The sequence below is a fragment of the Drosophila arizonae genome, chromosome 5, assembly GCF_054131065.1.
Source record: "Drosophila arizonae isolate 15081-1271.41 chromosome 5, UAZ_ARI_1.0, whole genome shotgun sequence".
NCBI lineage: Eukaryota > Metazoa > Arthropoda > Insecta > Diptera > Drosophilidae > Drosophila > Drosophila arizonae.
This window is the reverse complement of record NC_142925.1, coordinates 16,325,704-16,353,153: the sequence shown is the minus strand read 5'-3', so window position 1 is coordinate 16,353,153 and position 27,450 is coordinate 16,325,704. Positions and strand designations below refer to the sequence as shown.

General features: G+C 37.8%; 2 protein-coding genes across 5 annotated transcripts; one reads left to right on the top strand and one right to left on the bottom strand.

Moving 5' to 3' along the window:
* The first annotated feature begins 962 nt into the window (after positions 1-962).
* Positions 963-25,637, top strand: so (SIX homeobox 1 protein sine oculis). 4 transcript variants are annotated; one of them, XM_018012623.2, is made up of 7 exons: positions 963-1,782; positions 9,854-10,402; positions 10,503-10,713; positions 10,863-10,990; positions 12,419-12,523; positions 12,756-12,811; positions 24,429-25,637. In XM_018012623.2, the coding sequence occupies exons 2-7, from the start codon at positions 10,013-10,015 to the stop codon at positions 24,898-24,900; spliced, it is 1,362 nt and encodes a 453-aa protein (XP_017868112.1). In that variant the 5' UTR covers positions 963-1,782; positions 9,854-10,012; the 3' UTR covers positions 24,901-25,637. The 4 variants fall into 4 exon arrangements, with proteins under 4 accessions (XP_017868112.1, XP_089325890.1, XP_089325891.1 ...); XM_089469764.1 differs by having other exon boundaries at positions 9,824-10,402; XM_089469765.1 differs by lacking the exon at positions 963-1,782 and adding an exon at positions 5,392-5,677.
* LOC108617019 (uncharacterized) lies at positions 16,202-17,169 on the bottom strand. Its single transcript, XM_018012631.2, has 2 exons — positions 16,994-17,169; positions 16,202-16,919 (listed from the first exon to the last, which is right to left on the bottom strand). The coding sequence occupies exons 1-2, from the start codon at positions 17,033-17,035 to the stop codon at positions 16,515-16,517; spliced, it is 447 nt and encodes a 148-aa protein (XP_017868120.1). The 5' UTR covers positions 17,036-17,169; the 3' UTR covers positions 16,202-16,514.
* Positions 25,638-27,450: the final 1,813 nt, after the last annotated feature.

Sequence of the window (27,450 nt, the reverse complement as noted above, 5' to 3'; positions counted from 1 at the left end):
TTGCATATTGTATGTACTTTACATTACATGCATATTGTGTGCGCTCCCATTTATCAATATCAATATGGCGGCCATTGCGCATGACGGGTCAGAGCGAGGCGAGCGCTGACCAATCAGCGATTTGTTATTGCCAGCTCTCGTGCATGTACATTGGTGTAAGTGCGTGTATTTGTGTGTGTTTCTGTTTGTTCATAAACAGGTAGCTTGGAGTAGGCGTGTCCAGCAATAACAATCGAGTGCGTTGCAAAATATAACCTGTTTGCCTACCATCTCTTTCACACACACACTGTTGTGTGTTCACCGTTCACTTTACAGGGGCTCTCAAACTGTGAAGAGCAACAGATATCGCATGAGCCTGACACTGGTGGTTGAAATAATGTGCACATACCGAAGAATCAACAGATCACATAATTACACTGTAATCTATAGGTCAAATAGTTGTGAAGTGTAAAATTATTTTATTTAGTTAAAAATGACTATAATAAATCAGAGATTATAATAATAATAATAAATAAACATTTATTTAAAAATATACATATGCATAAAATTTTATTATGTAAGTATATTTAATTTACTATATAATATGTATCCAAATAAATTAGATAGAAATTGTTTTACTTTTGCTATTAATAATGTGAAGGGCCGGCTCTGTGCTCGCCTCTCTCTCTTCTCTCACACCCTCTCTAATTGAGCAATTTACATTCAAAGAGAACAACATTACAGTTTGGCATGCGCTGCTGCTACGTCAAACAATTGCCTTCTCGCTCCCACTCAACGTTCAGCAGACAGCAACCACCAGCAGACTCGCAGTCTCACACACACACACATGCATACACTCATACACACCTCAGCATGCATGCATGCATGCATGTTTGAATGCACACCAACACAAGCGTAGCGCTCGCTTGCTTGGTTGGCCATTGCGTTTGCCCTGAGCGGCATTCTTCCTCCTTCTTGTTCGTCCAATACTCAGTTACTCTCTTGCGTTGCTCGCGTGCGGTACGCAGTTCGCAGCTGAAATTTCTGTTGCCCATTCGTTGGTGTCGCTCGTGCGTCTGTGTACGACGGCCCCGCCGGCACCGAACCGATCTAAGTTTTTTCGAACGGCAATAAACAAATGTCCGATGCATAAATCAAAAAACAACGCGCACAACAAAGTGATTTTCGCACAGAAATAGAATCAAGCCGAGCGCTAAAATACTCACATAAATCGAAAACGTGCGCACACAAAATATACAACAAAAAATAAAGAAAAGCAAATAAGAGAAGAGAAAAGTAAAAGAAAAGCAAAAAGCGGCGACAGCCACTGAAAAGTTTTTTATCAATTTTGCGTCTGGTGTTTTGTTGCTCTAATTCTTGTTCTGGTTCTTGTTGTTGTTGTTATTATTATTATTTTTAAACCTTGTACGCAATTAATTTAAGTCGCGAAAGCGGAAAATTTTGCGCAAAAGATTTGCAACACGTGTTTATGGTAACAGTGCGTATGAAAATTTGTTGCCTGTCTGCGCGGACGCAGTTATTTTCGTTTATGCCTCACACACATACTAAGAGGAGGTGTGTGTGTGTGTGTTTGTGCTCGCGCGTTATATGAAAGCGCATGTGAGTGCGTGTGTGTGTGCGTGTGTGCACATGTTTTGAAAATTCGCTAATAAAATTTCGACAAACACAAAACGCAAAACTTCAACGCAAATGCATGAAACAGCAACAACTCAAACAACAGCAACACGGATACTCGCAGCTGCGACAGTGATACCCAATAGAGACATATACTACAAGACACAGGTGAGACATTCTAGCCAAATGCCGACGGCAGTCTGATAAGGCATACATTTACATAAATGTATGTAAAAGGTGATCTTTGACCTTTGAGATGTAGAGCATCAAGCTAATATATGGTGATGAGCCAATTGCAGTTAGGTTTTGAGAAACAGCTGAGAGTCAGTATCAAAAGCTGATTCATTGGGTTATGTATATAAATTATTAAAAAAATAATAATAATAAAATAATAAATAAAATAAGCCAAACTACATGACAAATATCTTATGAATAAGTTCACAGTTAAAATTCTGGCCTAATACAAAAATCCAATTCAATTTCAATTCTTTTTAATTTATATTTCTACTGATGACAGGAATATCCTAGATAAATATATAAAATATATATAGAAAATAGATAATAAATAATAATATAAAATATAATATATAATATATAAAAATATATATATAGAATAAATAAAAATATATATATAGATAGATAGAAATATGAAATGTTTACAATTATAATGAAAGCTTTATATTTATACATATATCATTTTTGCAAATATTTTTATTTTGTTGTATATTTATTTATATTTATTTATTATTTATTACATTGAAAAATGTAAACAGCCATAAAAATAATATTTTAAGCAACTTAAATTTTGTATATACTTATTGATAAAGATATTTAAAGTACACAAACATATGTATATATATGTATTTATATAAATATTATATGTTTGTGCACATACTCTTTATATATGTACATAATCTGTTTCTATAACTGCAATATTATGACATTCAATCGCAGCGTAGGCTTAGTCAGAGGCATTTGGGTGGGGAGAGACATACATAAATGATTCACAGCCAACTGCAAATTGAGAATCCACTTGATGATAGTGGTAACCCAAGTAAACTGAACAATGTTAAGCAAATATTCTATATTAATTTAGGAAAAACAAGGAATTAACATAAAAATCAAAGAAATTTGCAGATTTGAAGCTGAAGCTGGCGATCTGGTAATACAATATCAATACAGAAACAAAAATCATATATAGATCTCTGTTTGTGAATAAAATGAAGAAATATCAAGCAAATTAAATACCGTAAATAAACATAAATTACTGCAAATATTTAAATTTAAGGCGCTGCCCAATTATTTTTATTCAGTTCAGATAAGAACACAGGATATTGATTGAAAGGAAAGGATTGAAGATACATTGGCTGGAAGCTTATAGAGCTGCTGAATAGCTAAAAACTAAATTTATTATTATCTAAATTTAGATTTAGTATGCAAATTTATTGCAAAATACCTAAATTGTAAATGATATTCACAGAAAATTTTGTTATTCACCTTAAAGAGCTGATTAACAATTGCTTTGTTTTCTTTTTCAATTTTAAATTGGCCTATGAAAACATTAATAATGCTTGCTTGCTTAGGAAAAACAAGCAATTCACATGAAACACATAAGAGTTTTTAAAATTTTAAAATCTACTATTTCGGCTAATTGAGAGCTGTTTAGTTTTTCCTTTCCACTTGCATTTCAATTTCAATTTCAATTCAATTTCAGAATTCTTGTGCATAGTAATTTAGCATCATTTTCAGTTGTCATTCATTCATCACATTTAGTTTTTGCGTATCCGTTGCTGCTGCTGTTGGCATTGTTTATTTATAAATAATTTTTACGAACAATTTATATTGGTTTGATCATGCAAATGCTCTATGGCCAGATATAAATTCAGATATATAATATTAAAAATTATTAACAGCCTCAATTTTCGCATTGGCGAAAGTTCTTTCGGGTGGGTGTCCTGCTTCTTCTTCTTCTTCTTCGTGTTGCTGTTGCTGTTGTCATCGTTGTCATGTTTTGCATGCGAATAGTTTATTAATGTATATTTATATATGTATGTACATATATGTATGTATATTTTGTAGCTTGTTTCACGATTTTCGATTTAGCATTTAAATCGAACGAACGTTTAACCAGAACTCAATTTATTAGCCAGCGCGTGTGTGTCGTCATAATAAGATTTATGAAGTGGTTAGCCGAACACAGTTGTTGACTCGCGATATATGTATTCGATTTTATTTTTACATTTTTATCTAATGCAATAAATTGAAATACTCTATTGGAAAACTGAAACTGAAATCGTGAACATGCAGTAAAGATAGATTAAAGCAATTAATGATATATTGAATACGATGTGTGATATATTTAATAATAATATGCATAATCCATAAATAATTATTAAAGAATAACTTAATTATATAGCTCTAAGAATGCTGAGTAAAACAAATTTCATATTCTTATCAATAGTTTTTTATTTTAATTATAATATAAAAATTCTTTACAAATTTATTTGCTTTTTATTTATATGTTAATTTTTGCAACATGATTTGTTTCTCTATAAAAAATATATATAATATAATTTAATATACAACAATCAACATATTAATCAAATAAATACACATTTAAAATTTTAATTTCTATATAAATTTGTAACCTTTTTTTTTTTTTGTTTTTGTAGATTATTAATGTTTGTTTATTTGATAAATGTGTATCAAGGACTTATGTGTGCGACAAATATATATACATATATACATACATATCATACATATACCATTTGCATCTTTTAATCTCTGTAATTAAGCTTTTGGCAAGCGCAAAATAAATACATTTAAATAAATGCAAATACTAAAAGCAAATTCAAATTGCAAATATTAAAAGAACTATTAAAAAATATAATATATATCTGAGTACAAATATAATCTGTTTAAAGAACTATCTGATAGATTATATCTGATTTATATTTATGTGTAAAATCTTGTAATATTTTAAAGAATTTATTGACTTAACAGCTCAAAGACAAATTCTTTATTTTTTGTGGCTAAAACTAGATCAAGCTTCCAAGTTTGAGCTAAAAATTTTTGCTCTATGATTTCTCTCTTATCTTATATAATATGTTTGTATTTTTTTTTTTTTTTTTAATTCTTTGCTCAACAAAGTTGTAAATTTGTTAGCTTTGATGATTTTACGCATTTGCGTAAAAATTTCGCTTTAATTTGCGTGCAAAGCGCAGAAGTTTTCATTCAAAAAGATTGCGAATCGTTGGCCGGTTGTTTGGCCAATTTAGACTGAGATGCAATGCAAACCGAATTAGCCAGGCAGGCAGCAGCAGCAGCAGCAGCAGCAACAGTAGCAGAAACAGAAGCAGCAGCAGAAGCAGGAGCAAAAGCAGGAGGCAGCAGCAGTAGAGGCAGTTTTTCATTCAAATTCAATTTCAGAATTTAAGCAAATGTGGCACGCAGACAGACACACACACACACACACACACACACACACATAGATACAGATGGCGATGCAGATAGAGAAATGCGGATACATTTAGTCCGGGCATGCCCCAGCGCATCGCACATTAAGTTGACAAATTTCATTCATTAGATATTTGTGTTTAATCTCTGGGCACGAATACCAGCTGGCAATTAAATGCCAAATGGCAAATGGCACAAAATACAGCCAAGTTTTATCTCACAGATACAGAGCAGAGCCATAGTGGAGTCGCTGCTGTCGGTCATTTAAAGTTAGCTGGTTTTTTTTTTTTGTCCGCTCCCCCCCCCCCCCCCCCCCCTCGTTCTTTTGTTTACTTCCGCTGAAAGGCTGGCAAATGTGCAACAACAGCTTCGAATTGTTGAATTTGTCGATTACATTGTATAAACACAGACGCCAATAATTCGCAGATAATTCACTTTCAAAACAGTCCTCGTCTCTGGATTCGGATGGTACCGCAGCCCAATGCACTTGCTTACAGCTAACTTGGCTTAAATGAGCCTAAGCCCTGGAATCCGCATCTGTTCCCTACGCAGTTTAGTTTCACAGCTTAGCGTGCTCGAACGTGTCGCCGTGCTCCCCAGACAAAAGGTAAAAAAAAAAACTAACTAAGAAAAAAATAGATCTTTCAAAGATCTCTCAAAAAAAAAACTCTCGACATTCCAATTCGAGCTGCAACTATGCATCAAATTAGTTGAAAACTTTTATACGTTTCGACTTTAATTAGAAACTAATTAGGCGCTGATCACAATAGACTCGTTTGAATGCGATTTGATTAACAACAGAAAAATCGAAAAAAAAAAAAAAAAAATAGATTCAATTCGACGACAACTCTATAAAAAATACAAACACACACACGTACTCGGGGAGAGCTGAAATAGAAATAGAATCCAGCCAGGGCCAAGGTGTCCGCTTTCAGTTGTTGTTGTTGTTGCTGCTGCTGCTGCTGGTGGTGAGCTGCTCCCGCATGCAGTTAAATTTGACAGGCGAGCAAGCCAAACAAGCGAAGACAATAACAATAACACTCAAATTAAAAGCTTATAAAAGTCAAGCAGAGTAAACAGACGAAGAGGAGGAAGCAGAAGAAGTAGAAGAGGAAATCCACAAGCTGACAGATAACACATTCGAAGTAAATTCATTTCCAAACTGTGTGTAAGTCGAGCTGAATTTCTATTGTAAATTCAAATTCATTTTAGTTTGATTTGAATGACTGAAGAGGCTCGCGCCAGCATCAGATAAAGTATCTGAGAGGCTGCTGTGGCTGCTGCTGTGTCTGCTGCTGTGTCTGCTCACTCACAGCACTTGGGGGCATCTGCATATGGCAGGTCTTTCGCCCCAGCCCCACCCGACAGCAGCAGCAGCAGCAACACAGATCATATCGTAGTGCCATTAAGCGAGTATCATATATGTATATATCGAATGTGCTACTTGATTCTAAATTTGTAATCGGGTCAGGCGAAAACATTCCACACAAAAGAATTTGATTCTTTTGTAATTCATTAAGTGTTGTAATCAAATTAAGTTTCGATAAGATTGTGTTCAACAGGTAGAAGCTCAGTTGAATGGCTAACAAATTGAAGATCAACTCTAACTGTTGACAGTTATGTGAGAGGCTTTCGGACATCAATCTTGAAATATATGCATGTTAAAATCTCTAAACAGACTACGGAAAGAGCTAAAATGTCGTCTCAGTAAAATCGTAGATTCCGTCTCCCATTACTCTAGGCAAGTGTCAATCAATCAATCAGAGTACTGCTTGTCTATGATTTAAAATCATGATCAATCAATCGAGCAATCAGTGTGTCAATAAAAATAATTTGCATAACTTAGATTAAAACTCCTTCAATTTCGATTCATCGTTCAATCAAGCAGTCTGCTATATAGTCTATCAATCAATCACTCAATCAATGGCAAATTCTGCTTGCTTTCTGCATTGATAAATTGACTTAAGATTATAGGTTAAATTGCATTTATTTAGTTCGTTAATTATTCCATTATTAGTTCACTTCATTCAGTCAATCAATCAGTAGCAGTCGTTCAATCAGTAAGCATAAACAGTTATTGATATGCATATCGATAAATGAAAATGTCTTGAAAACCCATATGCAAGCATCAAATTCGTAATACGATCCATTCCACTAGAATCTCTATACAGACAGCTATCAACTAACTATCCAAGTTCTAAATTCTAGTTCAACTTCAATCAAATAAGTCAAATTTTGTTGAAGTGACTAAACATTCAATGCGAAATCAAATTGAAAATGAGAAAATGCCAAAGAAAAACGCAAAACACAAAAATTCTGATTGGAATATTTGTTGTATAGAGAGAAAATTGATTGCATTTCGATTGATTGTTGTACGATTGATCGATTTGCTTGTGTTTTGCCATATCGTATGACGGTGTTGTACACTATTTCAACTATATAAATTGCCGATCGCACACGAGCGATTGACCAGACACACACACACACACAGACATACATGGATATAGATATGTATATATAGTCGATTATATAGCATATTTCGTTTCACATTCGTTTTGCTTGTTTACTTGCGTCAAACATAAAACAAGCCAAAAAAAAAAATACATACATACATATATCTGACGCTTGGCCAAATGGGAACGAGCAAAGGGGGTGAGTGGATCTCAGTGGATCTCGGTGGATACGTCGGGCCTAGGCCGATGACTCAAGAGCAGGCAGCAAGGCAGGCAGGCAGGCAACTTGGCGTTGGTATTTTTGTTACAGCAGCAGCAGCAGCAATAGGAACAGCAGCCAAATGAAATGTTTCTACTTTTTTTTTTTTGTATATATAATCTGCCTCACGCCGAGCCAGAGTGGGCGAGGGAGTGGGAGAGGGCGACAGCGTGCGAGCGAGAGAGAGCGAGCTGAAAATTGAAAACAGATCCGAAAATATCTCGAATCTCGCTGCGGCGCAGTTTTGCCTCAATTTGAAAACATAGACGAGGTGCGAGCTGCTTAGAGGCGAGGGGATGGGGCTGGCCACGGGGGGTCGAGCGGGTAGGTCACATAATAGATCTTAGATCTTGGCAAATGCTGCGATCAATTGCGCTGACCTTTGCAGATATTTTATCTGATGGATGCATTGCAGCAAATCATCGCTATGCACAAATACATATATTCATATATATATATATATATATATATATATATCTGCATACAACTGTATAATATACCTCATTTAATAATGTTGTGTAAAAAGTTTATTTTTGTTGCGGCTGACGTCGCGTCGCTGAGTTGTTTAGAAACTCATACTTGAATAATCAAAGAATATATATTACAAGCAGCACACACACACACACTCACACACACACCTGCCCCATAGCCGATCGACTAATCGACTTTGACAACATGGGGTCCCGTTCGTAATGCCCATTGCTGGAATGTCTTATTCCGTTCGGCTGCCCCGTTGGCCATATTTCATAATGTTTAGTCTAGCATAGATCGGCGGAATATGTGAATATATTCATTATCTGCAGCTCTAATGGCTGTTTCAACAGCTTAATTTCGCTCAATTATCGTTCCGAAAACAAAAACATTTCGAGAACGAGAATTACGGCAATAAAATTATGAAAAATCGCCAACAATTAGCATGGCCATTGGACACCTGCCTCGATTGGGCAGCTGCCAGCGGAATGGAATTGATTTTTAGTAAATATTGAAATGTTCTCTAAAACTAATGCTGATTATGTTCATGTTGAGTGAGAGATAACAGACTACAAAGACTTTATATAGTTCTTTACACTTTAATTATTTTAATTGTTATGTAATTATAGGAAGATAAAAAACTTTTGTAAATTTGCTTTCCATTTTCAAAAATCATAAATCTTTTATTAAACTCAAAATATTTAAAAATAAATATATGTATTTACAAAGCATGCACATTTTGTAAATAAATAAAAACCTTTTTCAACCAGAACTTATGGACTTTTGAAGAGAATTCACTTTCATTTATTTTCAATTGGATTTTTCAACATTTTCTGAGATATAGCTTTAGAAATTTGATCTATTGAATTGGCATCAAAACTTTTTTAAATAATACATAAATGGACTAATGTAAAAGAGATTAAAGAGATTACAAACACATCAGTACGGAAAAGTTGGTAATAATAAATCAGCAAATAATATAAAAGACACAAAATTTTAATATTCCTAGTTTATATTAGGAAAATCTTTTATTGTTTTGATATGAAAGAATTTTCGTTTTATTATCTGATATAGTAATCATTAATATATTTAAATAAATATATTTTAAACTAGCTTTTATTTTAAACTTTTTTATTTAATTTTCTAAGTTATGGACTTTTAGACTATAATACGGAACTAATTAAATGACTTAAAAATTAAAGAATTTTCCTATAACCTACATAGTAATAGTAAGCATTTTTATTTATTTTATATTCTTTTATTGCTTAAAACATTCAGAATTTTTAAAAGTGATAAATCAAAAAAAAATTATATAAAATATTTCTAAAATTTTGCTATTCCTTGCGAAATCATATGATGGGGTTCTAATTATTTATTAATTACAGCATAGACAATAAATATATAAATAATATACATATATAGGAAATATTTAAACCATTTATTTATATTATAAATATATAGAAGCTGGATAAACATTGAAAATGCCTTTTTAATAAAATTTTTTAATATTCATGTGTATTTATATTTCATTAAAAAATTCTAAAAAAAAAAAAAAACTATTTAAATACAGACAATTTTCTTCTACTTCAACTCGTTGCAGCGCTCAAAATACCAAAGACAAGCGAAACCCAATTTCCACTAGGCAATCAATGCATTGAGCTAGTTTCGGCATAGACTCAACGCACATAGCCAGATCCCTGGCCTAGAGCTGATCAGCTCCTTAACGGATTTGCAAGAGAGAAGAGAAAAGGAGACAAATATGCTTCAGCATCCCGCCACAGATTTCTACGATTTGGCTGCGGCCAATGCGGCTGCGGTGCTGACGGCCCGGCACACGCCGCCCTACAGTCCGACGGGGCTGAGTGGGTCGGTGGTTGCGTTGCACAACAACAACAACAACAACAGCACAAGCAATAATAACAATAATCTCGATATGTTGACGCACAACGGCGGAGGCGGCGGTGGCGGCGGCGTGGGCGGTGTGGGCGTAGGTCTGGGCAGCGGCGGCGGCGGACTGAGTGGCGGCATCAATGCCAGCGGACTGCACCTAAGCAGCGGCGGCAGCAATGGCGGCGCCACAGCCACAGCCGGACGCGAGGCACTGCCCAGCTTTGGCTTCACGCAGGAGCAGGTGGCCTGCGTGTGTGAGGTGAGCAGCAGCTCCAAGAGAAACTCTGAGCTCCAGGCTGATCTCTCTCTCTCTCTCTCCCTCTCTCTCTCTCTCTCTCTGTCACTCTGGCTTTTCGTAGGTTCTGCAACAGGCGGGCAACATCGAAAGACTGGGCCGCTTCCTTTGGTCGCTGCCACAATGTGATAAACTGCAACTGAACGAATCTGTGCTGAAGGCCAAGGCGGTCGTCGCATTCCATCGTGGCCAGTACAAGGAGCTGTACCGGCTGCTCGAGCATCATCATTTCTCAGCCCAGAATCATGCCAAGCTGCAGGCTCTGTGGTTGAAAGGTGAGACGAAGTGCAACTAGCTATCTCCCTCTCCCTCTCTCTCTCTCTCTCTCTCTTTCTGTTACTATCTCTCTCTTTTTCTTACTCGCTCCCTCTCTCCTGCTTCCTTCTCCACTCACTCTGACTAACCCGAAATTCTTTCACTGTAGCGCATTACGTGGAAGCCGAAAAACTGCGCGGAAGACCTTTGGGTGCTGTGGGCAAATATCGTGTTCGCCGTAAATTTCCATTGCCCCGCACCATTTGGGACGGCGAGGAGACGAGCTACTGTTTTAAGGTGAGTACGCACACCTTGCCACTGCCACGGCCACTGCCGCTGCCGCTGCCACTCCACTTCACTGCTTGCCACATTAATTGCGGCAACAAAGGGCAAACAAAATGAAATCGTAGAAATGTCCATTCGTTCCTGGCTCAGCTTTAGGCTTTAGGCCGGGCAGCACACAGGAGCATTCCTGGCTTACTCCAGGGCAACGCCTCCTGCCTCCTGCCTGCTGCCTGCCTGCCTTCCTGTTTGCTTTTGGGCTTTATCTAGGCAGGCCTTCAATTGATTAACTCTTCATGTTGGGGAGTTTTAAAAGTTATGAGTAGCATAAATCTGATGTAGCGATGGCAGCGTTTATTTTACATTTTATGCCCATTGAAAATGGAATGACAGGGTATAATGGTTTTGTGAAAGTGTATGTTACCGGCAGCGGAAGGCGTGGCAGAGCTGATAAAGAATGAGGTAGAAGAAGGCAAGCGTAGAATGATTGGGTTAGCAGTTCGGTGAGGGCTTCTTTTTCCAATATTAAAAAAATATATTCATAAATATATTATTATAATTATTTTGTGCATATTATATATACTTAATATATTAATATACATGCAAATATCATATGGTAATATTAATATTTATATATATTTATATTAATATATATTAAAATTAATTTATCATTTTGGATGCAAGTTTTTGAATGCAATTTTAATTATGAAATTAGGAATAAAGACTTAAGACTGAATTTTAATTTATTAATTCAACTAACATTAACTTTTATACAACTGTAAAATATTCTGTAGAAGGAGACAAACCGAAAAGTAAAATATATTTGTTATATTTGAGAAATTGAAATTCGATTGTTTGATAAATAGTTAGAATAGAATCTATTAGAGTTGCAAAATAAATGCAGGCAGAAGTAGAAATTAAGCGGAAAAACTAGATATTCATTAATAAATAAATCATTTATAAATAACATACAGTGAGTAACATTAATATTCGTTTTTTTTTTTTAATTTCAAACGCCAATAAAACATATAATATTAATCGAAATTAAAAAAGTGTAAATGCTAAATTGTAAATGGAAAAAATAGGGTATAATAACTTTTCCGATGAGCTATATATCAATATATTTAATATAATTAACATAGATCATACATGAACCGGAAAAAGTTAAAAAAAAAAAAAAAAAAAAAAAAAAAAAAAAAAAAAAAACCAATATTACTCAGTGTTACTCAGTGTACATATATACTTATATAATAAAAAATTCTTCAAACTTTGTGAATAGAACATGTACTAGACCATATATTCTTCACTAGTCCAATAATGTATAGGCTATTCCTAAGATCATCTTCAACATAAATTAAAAGAAACTCCCTGAATTCGTCTATTTTTTCTTCCCTATATACAATATCTATACAAATCCACTAACTATCCATCTCTGTCCTGCAGGAAAAGTCCCGTTCAGTATTGAGAGACTGGTATGCGCACAATCCGTATCCATCGCCACGGGAGAAACGCGACTTGGCCGAGGCCACAGGACTGACCACGACACAGGTGAGTAGCGCCAGCGGGAGCAGCGCCAGGTAGCCAATTGAACAGTTGAGCATTCGCAATTTGTCAACTGTTAATTGCATGCCGTTAATCAGCTGGCAAAGAAAATGTATTTGAAAATTATGTATTCAGCTATTTATAGAGTTGGAGGACTATTTATACTGAATATGAATATATACATACATATTTATACATATATACATGTCAATATAGTTGTATGTGTGTATCTTTACAGGTTTCCAATTGGTTCAAGAATCGACGACAAAGAGATCGCGCGGCCGAGCATAAAGAGTAAGTTCTCTTACAAAATATAAATATATATATATATATACAGATCTATAATAATATATATACATACATATATACAGTTATTCGGTTAAGCGTCAACGCGTGCGAAACGAATTGGTATTTCAATTTGAATTACTTGACGTTTACACACTTATGAAACAAGGCCAATTCGTGGCTGTTGATTGTGAATGGCTGTGGGTGGTGGTGGGGGGTGGCTGGGGCTAATTAGTGTCAAGGACACGTGTATAACTATGAATGATATGCATACATAACTTGCAAAGTATATACACTATATGCAGTATATTCATTATATTCATATTCATGATCATGAAAATGAAATTGAAAATCTGTCGGACAGAATTTTCATGATCAGATCTTTGTTTTCGTAGGCGCATTGTCATATGCCCGACAGCCGTTGGCTGCACTGGACAGCACTGACAACAAATGCAGTGTCCTTGCCAAAGGACAGCCAAATCAAACAAAAACAGAAACATCTGCATTTCCGCTTAAGCAAATAGCTGCAAGATTTGTGAAACTCTCTTCACTTTCGGCATGTTTCAGATGGCCGATAGGCAACTTTTCCAAATACTCAACATCCTTTCGAGCATCCTTTTGTTGACACACGGCGAGCATTCTCGCCCTCTTTCTCTAACTCTAGCGCTCCCTTTCTCCTTCCCACTCACGTCTGTGTGGAAGTCATGTGAAATGCAAACAGCGCCAAATGTGAATGGAATATGGAAAATGGATTTTAAAGTGGCCCTAAGAACAAAGGTCGAACTACATCAAGTTAATATCCTAAATACACATGCGTATATACACACACATGTACATATACATGTATATACCATTAGCTCTGCTTTAGTCTAAACGGCATATCACTTACTCAAAAGAACTTCAATTCACAACAAAAAATAAAAAAATAAAACAAAAAAATAAAAAACAAATGTAATTAAAACAAGTAAGAAAATTCTAGTCGAGAGTGCTCGACTAGATACTACCCTGAACCCAACAAATAAAAATGCTTTAGTATGGCTGAAATTTCAATTTCGATGTATTTAAAAATATAAATAAAATACCAAACTCATTTAATAAAATATAAAAATATTTTGAAACAATTAAAAAAAACTAACATCAGTTGCTTCGATCGGGATTCGAACCGCGACTTCTCGATCGAGCGTCATGCAGCTAACACACTAGGCCACCTCACTCCTGCTAGTGGCGCTGGCAAAACTCAAATAGATTCACTGCTGCAGCGCCATCTACCAAAACTAAACGAAACTAACTGCTGATGTGATTCTAAGAATCTGCTAGAATAACCGAACTATTAAAAACGCACATAAAGTATAGTTAAAATTTCAATTTCGGTGTATTTAAAAATATAAATTAAATAGAAAACTCATTTATGAAAATATAAAAATATTTTGAAACAATTAAAAAAAAATTAACATCAGCTGCATCGACCGGGACTCGAACCGCGACTTCTCGATCGAGCGTCATGCAGCTAACACACTAGGCCACCCCACTCCTGCTAGTGGCGCTGGCAAAACTCAAATAGATTCACTGCTGCTGCGCCATCTACCAAAACTAAACGAAACTAACAGCTGATGTGATTCAACGAATGTTTTTGTTGTAGCTGCTGCACGTGCGTTTGTTAATTGGCCAAATATTTGATTATTTTTTATTAATTTTTGACTGAACGGAATTTAATGAAACTTTCGGCATATGATCTACATATTATATTGAATATTTGAGAAATTTAAAAAAAAGAAAAATCATTCACAATTACCTATAGTGGCATCTGATTTGAACTTGAATGTTTTTACTCGATAAAAACATAACGGGATGATTTATTGAATTTTAAAAGCAAACTCGACGTCCGCGCTGTATAAACGGTCATTTTTAAAAAAAATTCAAGTCTCTAGCTCTTATATCTTCGGAAATCGACGCGTTCAAACATACGGACAGACGGACAGACGGACGGACGGACAGACGGACAGACGGACAGACAGACAGACGGACAGGGCCAAATCGACTCAGCTCGTCGCACTGATCAAGAATATATATACTTTGTGGGGTCTGCCACGCCTCCTTCTGCCTGTTACATACATTTCAACAAAACCATTATACCCTGATTTCCCATTTTCAATGGGTTCAGGGTATAACAACAATAAAAACAACGAAAAATTGTCGCAATATATATTAAAAAAAAAAAATTGGCCGCCTTGGCAACCGCAACACACACTCACACTCACACTCAGTTACTGATATGCAGCTGACAAAAGTATCTCACAGATACTTTTGCATGCGCTTGATATAGTAGGCTGGCAATAGCTACGTTAGTTTTTGCACTACGTAGCGTCGCCGACGTCGCAGTCGTCGCCGTCGTCGTCATCGTCATCGTCCTCCTCACGTCTTTTTATTATATTATTCCTCATGCTACTACTACTGTTGTTGTTGTTGCTGGTAACCTGATATATGTTTATGGCTGCGCCGCATCGGGCAACAGCAGCAGCAGCAGCAACGGCAACGGCAACGGCAACTGAGCGCTGCTACTTTAACTTTTCATACCCTTCTCGTTGTTGTTGTTTTTGCTGTTTGTATTTTCAATGTGCAGTGAAGACTCGTCTGGAGGTACACACTCACAAACACACACACACACATACACCTATATCTATATATATATATAGCTATATATTTGCTCCATTGTAGTTGGCAGCTCTCAAAACCTTCCATCCAACCATAACGACGCCAAAGGCCTGAAAATTTCTCTAACTCTTTGAGCAGACCTCGTTGCAGTTGCATAGCACAGCCTCTTTAATTATTATCTACTTAAGCTCTTTCATTCAATCCAACAACATAACTTCATATAAACATTTAAAATATTTCATTTCAAAATGTATAAATGTATCATTTATATAGGAAAATCCTTTTTCATAAGGAACCCTTTTTTTGCCGCTAGTGTAAAATGATTTTTTAAGAATAATTGCTGAAAGTTTTCTAATTTATATCAGGACTGTTGTCAAGTTTATGGAACTGGTACATACATTCATCTTAAATATATAGTCTTTATAAGATGATATTCATATTAAGATAAAAATACAAATACATATATAATTTTATGTATGTATATATCATCAAAACGACCTAGACTAGATCAGCTATATAATAGGAAAGATATATAGAGAGATTATGCCAAGTGCCTATATAGATGTACGTATATCAAACTCTCATGAAAGTCTCTGAACTATCGAAAATGTTTAGCTATTCAAACGTGTTTAAAATAAGTTAATAATTAAAGTTCAGCATACCTAAAAATTGATTTATTGAAATATGTTTATAATAAGTTAAATAATAATAATTTCAAAATTTATAAGTTTATTACTTTTAAATTTGTTTATTTTTATTATTTATTTATTTTCTTAATCCTTTTCAACTTTACTGACAACATTTTACAGCCATTTAACATAATGTTTCCGTACGTAATTAATTAAAAACAGAAAAGGGAAAAACTTAAAAACAATGAGGAAATTCAATAAATACATAGCTAAAAACTAGATCAGAAACGTTTCGTGTGCCAGTTGAAACGAGAATATAAATATATATCAAATTTATTGTCCCAAATGTGTTTAAGTGCCGCCTCGTATCGCTCGTAAACTTCCGTAGATTGCCTCTCCTGGATGTCTTCTAGCCACCCGCCCCCGCCCACTTAGCCAAAGACAAAGCAGAGTGCCATGCGCATATAGTCGACGGTCGATGATATGGCCGTTATAATGACACGATATCGGTCTATATACATGGCTATGAACAGCAGATACTTCTTGTTGGTGACCTGGAATTTCCACAGATTGCTGGCGGCGCCAATCAGATCCCAGTTGGGCTGGAATTCCATATTGAAATGCTTTTCACCCACAAACTGGCACAAGCCATAGTAGAGGCCCATCACCATCAGCGGATAGAGGACGGGCAGCAGCATAAAGAAGAGCAGGACGCAGGTGTATATGCACTTGAGGAGCGTCGGAAAGGGCAACTGCTGCAGCCATATGTCGAACAGGTGCTCCAATAGAGGTTGCATATAGTAGACCAGGCGACCTGCCCATGATATATTTGACCACTGCAAGAAATGCGATGGGTGGGTTGGGTGGTTGGGTGCTTGGGTGCTTGGCTGTTGTTTTGTGTTTATCTTACGATTTTCCGCTTGTGCAGTGGCTTCTTCCAGGTCTTATGCATATTTACAGGCAATTTAGTATTTATATAAATTTATAATGTTTCACATTAAATAACAAAAAATTTAGAGTTTTTAACTGTTTATCTCAAATACTTTTTACAACAACAAATAATGCCTACCCTACTTCATAATTGACAAATTTACAATAACATGAAGCCGAAGAGAAACGAAGAGCCGCTGTGCATTTGTGGAACTCAATTGCATCTTATTTACTTGGCTTCCACCTTCGATCCTGTATCGCCTGTTGGAATTGTTTATAGTCCACACGCTCCACAGCAACAACAACAAAAGCACCAACAACAATGGACATGAACAGCAAGCACCAGCAGCAAATCGCGCGCGCAAAAAAGAAAAAGAAGCAGAAAGCATAAAAGAAAACAACAATAACAACAACATAAAAACTTTAAGAGACTACTTCAAATATGAGCAGCGTTCCAGTGTTCCAATACCAATCGCCCCGTTTCAGACACCGACCCGTTGCTGAATGTTCATTTCAGTGAGTGAATGAGTGTGTGTGTGTGCGTTTGCTTGTAACTGTGTGCATTAGTGTATGTTTGTGTGTCGATCTCTCGTTCAGCTCTGGGCTCATCGTTTTGCGTTTGAGTTCGTTCGCTCGTTCGTCGAATGCCACGGTTGGCTGGAGGGTAGCTGGAAAGAGTATCAAGTTACCACAAAATGTGCGTGTGTTCTTTATTCGTTCGCATCAGCGCCGTCGCCGTCGCCGTCGCCGACGTTGACGTTGACGTCGTCGCTGCGCGTTATTCATTTTTATTCGTTTTATTGTACATTCTGTTTTTATTATTATGTATTTTGCGCTTTTGCCCGTCTCTCTCTCTCTCTCTAGCTCGCTCTCTCGCTCTGCCTTTGTTTGCGCCTCTGCCGCTGCCAGCCCAGCCAATGCATACATGCATATATGAATACATATGTATGTATGTGTGCATTTGTATGTATGTATATTCTTATATGGGTCTGCGGCCCGTCCGTTCCCGTTTCTGGAGTTCCGTGACGCATTTGGGTTGAGTTGAGTTTTTGCCGCCGCCGATGGCGTTGATAATGATGTCGTTGGTGATGATGGACCGGTATGGAACTGAGACCTCAACCCATAGCGCTGTCAGCTCTGATCTGCTCTCTGCTCTGCCCCACTCTGACGGGGTGTTTCGGCATGTGGGGCTGCTCAATCGGGTGGGCGCTTGTGTCAAGTGATTTAGCGAACTATAATTAGAAAACTGAGCACCTTTCCAGTGCATCTTCCATCTTCCAGCATTCTCAATTCACTGCCGACAGACTGACACAAATTTCCTCAATGGGATTGCTTCAATTCCTAGGGCTTCACTTGGTTTCCCTTTTGTGGACTTCAAGTTGAAGTTCGCCTTTGCTTTTGCCTTTGCCATCGGTCGTAAATGCCGTAAGCTGCTTAAGTTCTTAAAAGAGTGTTAAGGCTTACATAAAAGTGGAGAAGTTCATTGGTCAAGTGGCAGTCCAACAATGACAATGCCAACTCAGGTGATAATCAATGAAAAATGAAGCTTAAGGCATCTATCAGTAATAGTTAAGAGACAATATATATAGAGTACTTTTTGTACTCTTATTCATATGCATTCTTATAGCACTCATATTTATATTCATTCACTTAGTAATCTATCCATCTATCTATCTATTCAAGTTCAAGATCGATTCATATCCACACATCAGCTGTTTCGTAATCTCAGGCGCAGAAAAACAGACGGTAGCGATAAACAGAGGGGCCTCAAGTTAGTTGGGATGGGGTTTCTGGAGGGGAGGGGGAAGCGATATATCGTATGGTGGTAGATCGTTGCAGGATTTCCAAGAAATTCCATTGCTAATAAAAATTATAAGTCAATAAATCGTAAAAACAAATAAACAGTCACACACACACACACACACGCACACTCACACCCGTAGCATAAGGTTGGGAAAAATGAAACGCTGTTTCGAAAAAAAATCTGAAGTCCAAGAGCTGAAGATCACGATCGATCGAAGTGCAAGCTAACCAGCAACCAAGAAGCCAAGCCAGCCCAGGCCGAGTCAAGTCAAGCAACGAATGAACAGGTTGAGTTATCGCATTGCGCGATCGGTACACAAATCCCGAGACGTGTGCGCAGCAGGACACCCAACTAAACGGTCAGCGTTCGCCTGGGTTGAGAGTTCCGAGTTCCACAAGAAGAATCTGAAAAGGTGTTGATCATAAATTATCATTTAATTTACGCATGTGTGTGGCGTGTTGTTGTTGTTGTTGCTGGTGTTGGCGCGAGGCCCAAGAGACAGACAGACAGAAAGACAGACCGACAGACTTGACACAGCTCGAACGCGAACCTCTCATCTAGCAGTAGTAGTAAAGTTGTACCCAAGCATTGTCCCATTGTCTACAACTATGTTTCGCTTTCAGTTTTTTAGTTTTTCGGTCTCGGTTTCGGTTTCGTGTTCAGTGCTCCCCTCCTCTCCCCCCACCCATACTTGTAGATCTCAACGATTAACCAAAAAGTCATCGTTCGCATCGTTATAAAATATTTTATCTTATTGCCTTTTGATTTTGGGCCCGGCTCGTCCCGGCCCCACTCACTCGAGTTGGCGTGTGGCGCATTTTATGCAGGCTGCGCTTTATTTTGACAGTTTTTCATAATTTTGTTGCTTTTTAATTGCCAAGCCACAAAAGATCAGAGTTTGATAAGGCTGCCGAGTCACTCGTAGTGTGTCTATTGTTGCTTTCGGAATAATGGCTTCAATGTCAATTCAGAATATACTAACTACACTAGCTATTCAGTGAAGCCAAGCCCATGTATTGAATTTGAAAGGATTTGAAAGCGAGATAGAAATTTGGTATTTTTTTGTTAACTTTTGATAAAGGATTTTTATAGCTCTAGATAATTTGTGTATACTTTTTCTTATATAAAAAGAAATAATATATTATAATATATAATACTCAAATTATATTTTCTATAGTCACATTTTTTTACTAACTATATTTTCTTTCTTAGATATTAAAAAATTATTCGCTGTCTGCCTTAGAGAGAGACATTGAGTTGCACCTTAACTATAGAAAAAAAAAACTATAGAAAGAAAGGCCTTCGTAGTGATCTGTAGTGATTTGATCTATTCCAGCTTTCATTTACTCTAAGAGCTCTACTTGTAACGACAGCTTACAATTTCTTAGTCATGATCTCTCTCTCTCTCTCTCTCTCTCTCTCTCTCTCTCTCTCTCTCCCTCTCTCTCTCTCTCTCTCTTTAGTGTTCTCATCTACATTAGGCTGGATTTCTCATATTGCCATCTATGGCAGCCTTGATTTGTACCAGTTCTCCAAATTATCGTTGAATTATTATAATCAAAACTTGAGGAGAGCCGAGCGAGCGTGAAATCTTAGTTTGTAGTGTTACCCCACGTTTAACCTTTGGGTCTAGAAACTGCACTAAGAATCGCCTTAAATTTTGTTAATTTCCATGTTCAGCCAGATAAAATACAGACATAATTCTTAGTTTACTTGTAAATCCTAGCTCAAGGCCCATACCCATTTCGTTGAAATTGAAAGTTCTGCTTCCTCAATTGTTAGTTTTTCAGAGTACTTAGGCCCTCGTCTATTACAGTAAATTAGTAAATATAATAAATTATATTATTAATCATTGCAAAACTCTCAGCTAATTCTTTCAGGTAACGCCCTTATCTATGACACTCATCTATCCACTCTTTGGCTATGTTCATTTCGCATTCGCATTCGCAATTTTTTCGCTGTTCTCTCGAACAAAAGTTTCTGCTCAGGTCCAAGTCCCGCATAATCCGATCAGGCCGATTATTGCCAAGCTAATGAATCTGCTTAATGCAGCTCCAATAAGCAACAACAACAACAACGAGAACACAAACTTAAAGCTACAAAAAATCAATTGAGCAAACAAGTAAAAATTAATTCCTCATCACTGAGCAGTGCCCCCCCCAAAAAAAAAGAAGAAAAACCAAAAAGAGTCCAAGAACTCTTAGCTGGGACCACACACGCAGAGCCAAAGTCTTGACCAGGCTCTGATGAGGTTTTAACCTCTTTTGCATGTTGTTGTTGTTGTTGTTGTTGCTACAGTTTCTGTATTGTTGTTGTTGTTGTTGCTGTTGTCATATATTTTATATAAACTCTATGTGACATTCATGTATTGAGGGATTGTCCTTGGGGGCGCAGCTACCGCGAAGGCTGCTTACTTATAACTTGTGAGATCTTTGATGTTCTGGCATAGCCGACTGTGTAATACTCGTTTGGGCAGTAAAGAAAGTTAAAATTGTAGAAATTTGTTGAAATCATAAATTTAATAGAGGATTTATAAGGCTATACAGATGTGAAATATAAAATATGTACCAGATGTCAAGCCTTCTGGTACACCTATATACCATTTTCACTTGCTGAACAAGAAAAGTGATGACTAGTACTATGGAAAGTGAAGTTTATTCCAATAGGCGTATCAGAAGAACTCACAATCAAATATAAATTGAAATATATACCAACAAAACTTTAAAATTGTGAAATATGTAGATTATCCCAATAGTCATATAAGAAAACACATATACAAGTATATATAGTAATAATGTACATACAAACTTTAAAGTTTCTTAAGCACCCAATATACCCAGTTCACTTGAGGAACGAGTATATATCAGGGGTAAAAAAAAACTTGAATGTGTGTATATTTATTTTATAATGCAATCAGTTGAAAATACTCATCAGAGTATATAGGAATATGCCATTAAAGTAGGCGCTGTCTCAACCACCAACTCTGCCCTCCACTCTCTTTCTCTCTCTGTCTCTTTGTTTCTCTTTCGCTCTCTTTGTCTCTCTTCTTCTGGCCCTGTTAATAAGTGTTGCAGTAAGCGAGCAAAGCCAACAACTATGAAATTCTGGAAATTTGATATCATTGTTTATATGCTGCTGCCCTTTTGTTGTTTGCTCCCCACTTTTGCTCGGCTGACTGAACGACTGCCTGGCTGGCTGGCTGGCTGACTGGCTGGGCTAGGGCCACTGCCATGGCCAGGGCTGGGCATTTCTATCTCCACAAAATTTTAGCATTTCAGCCATTTCTCCGTATGAGTTTGGCTTTATGTTTGCTCAGCCTGTTTGCATCTAGATCTCTGTTTGCTTTGCTTGGGTGGATGGTTTCCTTTCTCCCCTAGCAGCCATCATCGATTTTTTTCCGTTTAGCAATAGCTGAAACTAAATTGCTGCTCCTTAAATCATTTGACAAAAATTTAAGATTCATTAAAGTCGGTTTAAAACTTAAGAAATTCTAAATGATTCTAGAATTGAATAGGGGACGTCAAAAATTAATAAGTATTATTTTATATTTCAATTCATCGCTTTATAAATGTTTTTTTGGGAGCAGCTGATGGTATGATAAAAATCAAATATGATAAAATTATGGATTTCTTAAAGCAAGTCCTGCGAAAACTTTATACAAGTTTAGGCTCTTAGTGCCTAAAATACCCCTTTTGAAACTTTCAATACAAAACATACTAAATACACGCATGTTTAACAAAAATAAAAACAAATGAAAAGCTGATTGAGAAATATTTGAAGATCTAAACAAATCAATGTCTATAAAATGCCTAATCAAAACAAATGCTATAAATTCTTATACGAAACCAAAATGATCATACAAAGCTAATTGGAATTATCATATAACACATACTTACACATACATATACATGTATGTATATCTAAACATATCTCATATTATACAAAGGCCACCCCCAACGCTGGCTGCAAGTGTTTTTCCCAGTCAACAACAACAACAACAACATCGCAGATCTGCAGAGGCTGCAAAATGAACAGAATTGGCAATTATCAAGCACAGCAAGTGATGCAGACTAGCAGCATCAATGTAAGATGAATGCGAGATGAATCTACAATTACACGATGCCCAACAGCTGGGCTTGCGCCTGTGCCTGGGTCTGGGTCTGCCCATTCGAGATGCCGGCAAGTCTGCGCCTGCGCCGTATGTGGCCACCGGCGGGTCGACAGCTTCCAGGTCTGCAACTGGGATCGGCGCGGCTCGAATTGCGCACGAGTCAGCAAATAACTTGGCAGCCGAAGTGGGCGGCGGAGGCAAAAAGGTTGTAGGCAGGCTATACTGTAGCTGAAGCTGTTGCTGTTGCTGTTGCTGCAGCTGTAGCTGTAGCTGATCTGGCAGATTGTTCCCAATGATCTCTGGCCACAAATTTGTCGAGTGTGCGCTTAAATGTTTAGCATGGCCCTGGGACCCTTGTCGCCGTCGCCGTCGTTTGTCGATGTTTGTTGTCATCAATTTTTGTTGTTTTGCTTTGCTGAAACTGGTTCTGGCTACATTTGCAATTGGCTTCTCGCGACAAGATTAAGATTAACACACACACACACACACACACACACATACATCGCATCGCATCGCATCGCACTGCGCCGATAATGTCAGTTGCTCGAATTTCAAATTGCGCCTTGTTATCGCGCTGCCAGTGAATTAGCCATTAAAATGTCAGGACAGTTTAGCACTAACAAATTGAGCAACAACAACAAGAACAACAACAGCAAAAGTCAGAGAAGTTTGCGTGCTTGCCGTTGTGTGTGTGTGTGTGTGCGTGTTTCAATTCCCAACGGTGTCTGGAATTGGGCCAGCGCAATGAGTGTCTCGCTTCCACCCTGGCGCACGGTGGCGTTAAAAACGACACTTGAAAGTCATTTACAGAATCAGCCACAAATAATAAAAGTCAAGCTGCTTAACTTTCGATCAAAAGTGCGAGCGAGCACGCTAGACAACACTCAAGCGGCGCACACACATACATGCACAAGCGAAGACAGCAGGCGCAGCTCAAATAACTGAAATCAGATGCGACGGCGCTCTGTGGGGAAATGCACTGAGCAGCCAGAGTCAGTCCCTCTCACTGTTTGTTTATGTGCTTGTGGGCGCGAGCGTATGTGTGTGTGTGTGTATGTGAGTGACACCTTTTGTACGTGTTGTACTGCTCTAGCTCACGGCCACGGCCTATGCTGGAATATGAAACTGAAACCATTTATAGAAATGCTTGCGATGAGAGTAAAAATATTCAAGCAGACAATTTCCTTCCGGTTTTATTTTCAATTGCCCGCGCTGTCATTTGTCATTTGTTTATAAATACATACTTAACTGCTGTGTTGTTGTATATGTTATGCGTGTGCTGTTGTTGTTGTCGTTAGTGCAGTGAATTAGTTGGAGCAATTGACACATTTTAAATTAAACGTTTGTTGACAGCTCAAAACATCTGTTTTGCAAGCGAAGTTCGACAGGGTTGCCAGGGCGGCTTATTATTAAATAAACATGCATATGTATATGCATAGTTATATAATATATGTAAATTATGTCGTTTACTTATTATTTACGGTATTCTTCTATTTATAGCGGCTCTACGGACAAACAGCACTTGGACTCGTCCAGCGATTCGGAAATGGAGGGCAACATGCTTTCCAGTCAAAGCGCACAACAACAACAGCAGCAGCAACAACATGCTAATGCACCGCACCTCGCGCATCACTCACAACAGCAGCAACAGCAACAGCAGCAATCGCCCAGCAGCAGCAACAACAACAACAACAACAGCAACGGCAACAGCAACAGTTTGCATCAGCATCAACAGCAACAGCAGCAGCAGCTGCAGCAGCATGTTGCCGCCGAGCAAAGCCTGCAACATCATCAGCATCAGCAGCATGTGGCCAATGCAGCGGCCGCCAGCAAAAGCAGCGCTGCTGCCGCCGCTGTCGCTGTCGCCGCCTCCCAAATGCCGCCCCTCTCTGCCGCCGTTGCCTACTCGCATCTGCACAGCGTCATGGGCGCCATGCCCATGTATGATATGGGCGAGTATCAGCACTTATGATTCTAGTTGGAGGCTGCTGCTGCAGCCAGTAGCAGCAGCGGCAACAACAACAACTGCCACAGCAGCAGCAGCAGCAGCACTAGCACTAGCACTAGCAACAACAACAACAACAACTGCGAATGGCCAGCTATGCTGCGTCAACGCCAGCCGCGCAGCCTGCAACTGCAGCATCAGCAGCAGCAGCATCCGGAAAGCTTTTACTTCTAAAGCAGCAATAAGATAATAGAGAATCGCATACTATCAACAGTTAGCAGCAGCAGCAGCAGCAACAAATTTGATTTCATCAACAAATAGCAGCACAGCATTTTTTCAATATCAGCAAAACAGTTAAAAAACAGATACAAATACAGATACAGATATTTACAGTTATGTAGTAGAAAAGGCTATAGAGAGAGAGGATGGCAGCAAAATCTGTTGCTAATTCTTGATTAGACAAAAAATTATGAATTACTTAAACTTCATTGATCTGTGTAAATAGCTAGGCTTTAGTTTTAGAGCGGAACGGGCTGGGAATGGAACGAAGACTCAATGCGATACGGTATGGAATGGAATCTTGACCGTTCTCTGCCCAAAAAAACGCAAATGCAAATCAAATCGAAATGTGCAAAAATTATATATATATAAATATATAAATATAAATATATATAAATTCTATTAAATTATTTTCATTGTATTTATAATTATTATTTTTAAATATACATATATATGAAAAATATAAATACGTAAATATATTAAAATTGAATGATTTTTAAATCGTGTAGAAACAATTGAAAGGTAAGAGTTGAAAATGCTCTGGTGATAAAACAACTTAGTGAACAAATATAGAATATATTTAACTCAGCTAGTTAAATGATCCCTAGCTTTTTGGAGTTTGATTTATGTCTATTCAAAATTAAATATAAAATTCGGTATAAAACTTTATTTATTTTTTATTTTTTGTTGATAGAGAAATGTATTCCAGTTCTCAAAATGAGCTGCATTTAAAATACCTAAATTTATGAGTATTCAAATATGTTCGATCGAACAGTTTGATAAAACATTTGAGTGGCGAGAGTAGCAAGTGCACGACTAGGAGATGCTCTGTAGCTAGCAGAACTGTCTAATATGTATTTTAAACTACAAAATGTGAGTGAGAGGGCCGTGCGAGAGAAAGAGAAGGAGAGAGAGTAGGAGCGAGAAGATAACGAATGAGATAGAGAGGGAGAGAGAGAGAGAGAGAGATAGAGAGAGAGAGAGAGAGAGATAAAAAGCAAGGTATACAGAAACAAGAAAATGAGGGATACATGTAAACTCTCTCGCTCTCAATCTGACTCTCTCTCTCTCAATCTTTCCCTATCTCACGCTCAGTTCCATATGCCTGGAGACTTTTATGTTTTTTTCCTCTATCTACATATATCTACTACATTTTCCCATTAACTCCATCTTAAATTGTCTTGCTCTCGCTCTCTGTCTTTCTCTATCTCTCTCTCTCGCTGTTTCAGCCTATATCTTCATTTTATTCACACAAATGTATAAAGGTATATTAAGACTCACTAAATACTTTGCTCTCAGCCTTCAGCCTGCTGCATTATAATACAAAAATCCATCTCTTATCGATACAGGGTGTAAGCACAGGTCTGACCGCAACACGTCCGAGCCACCAAGCACTAATCCGCGGCGACAGGTAAGCCCGCTAATGCTAATAGCCCCGGATAATGGGCGTCTGTCTGCAGGGCGCGCGTTCGTCTCGCGTGCACGTCCCACACGCGTCAGCAAAAAAGTCGCGACACATGTAATGAGCATGTTAATGGCACCAGCAGAGCCGACGTTGCTGCCGCACACAGCTGCCGCATACTGCTGCCGTTGGTGACCCTTCATCATCATCATCTTCATCAACAGCAACACCTGGCAACGGAGGGCGGCGCTTGGCAACTGGCTAAATGTGCAAATGTTGCCAAGGCTGGAAGCACTCAGCATTGAGGGTGGCTGCCGCCTGACTGGCTGACTGGCTGACTGACTTTTTCCAGCTCTCGTTGATTTGCCGCTCGCCGCACTAATACACACACACACAAATACATATGTACGTAGTGCACAGACTCCGTTGCCAACGCCCAGCCACCCCCATTAACTCCTCCGTCGCCATGGGCCTGCACACACGTGTCTGGCTGGCTGACGGCCTGGCTGACGGCGTCTCTGATTGAGTCTGCGTATCTAGTTACATAATATTTTGACTTCTTTTATCTTGCGGTCCATATTGCACATAATTTAATTAACGGCCATAAATTGTGCTTTCTTTGTGTGCTGAGCTCTGAATTGTAAGATTTTAGATTCAATGTGCCACAGCGATGCTCATTAACTGCCCATGAAATCTGATTTGTAATCATGATCAGACTGACATCCTCTAATATCATCGTTTCACTGCTTCTCTTCTCGTTAGCGAAATGATCTTATTTATAAAAATGCTATGCATACCATTTACATTACTGGGAGCTTTGGGTAATAAAGATAATTATCTGATTTTTTTTTTAAATGCTGACCCCATTGAAATAGGAAAATCTGGGGTCACAGAAT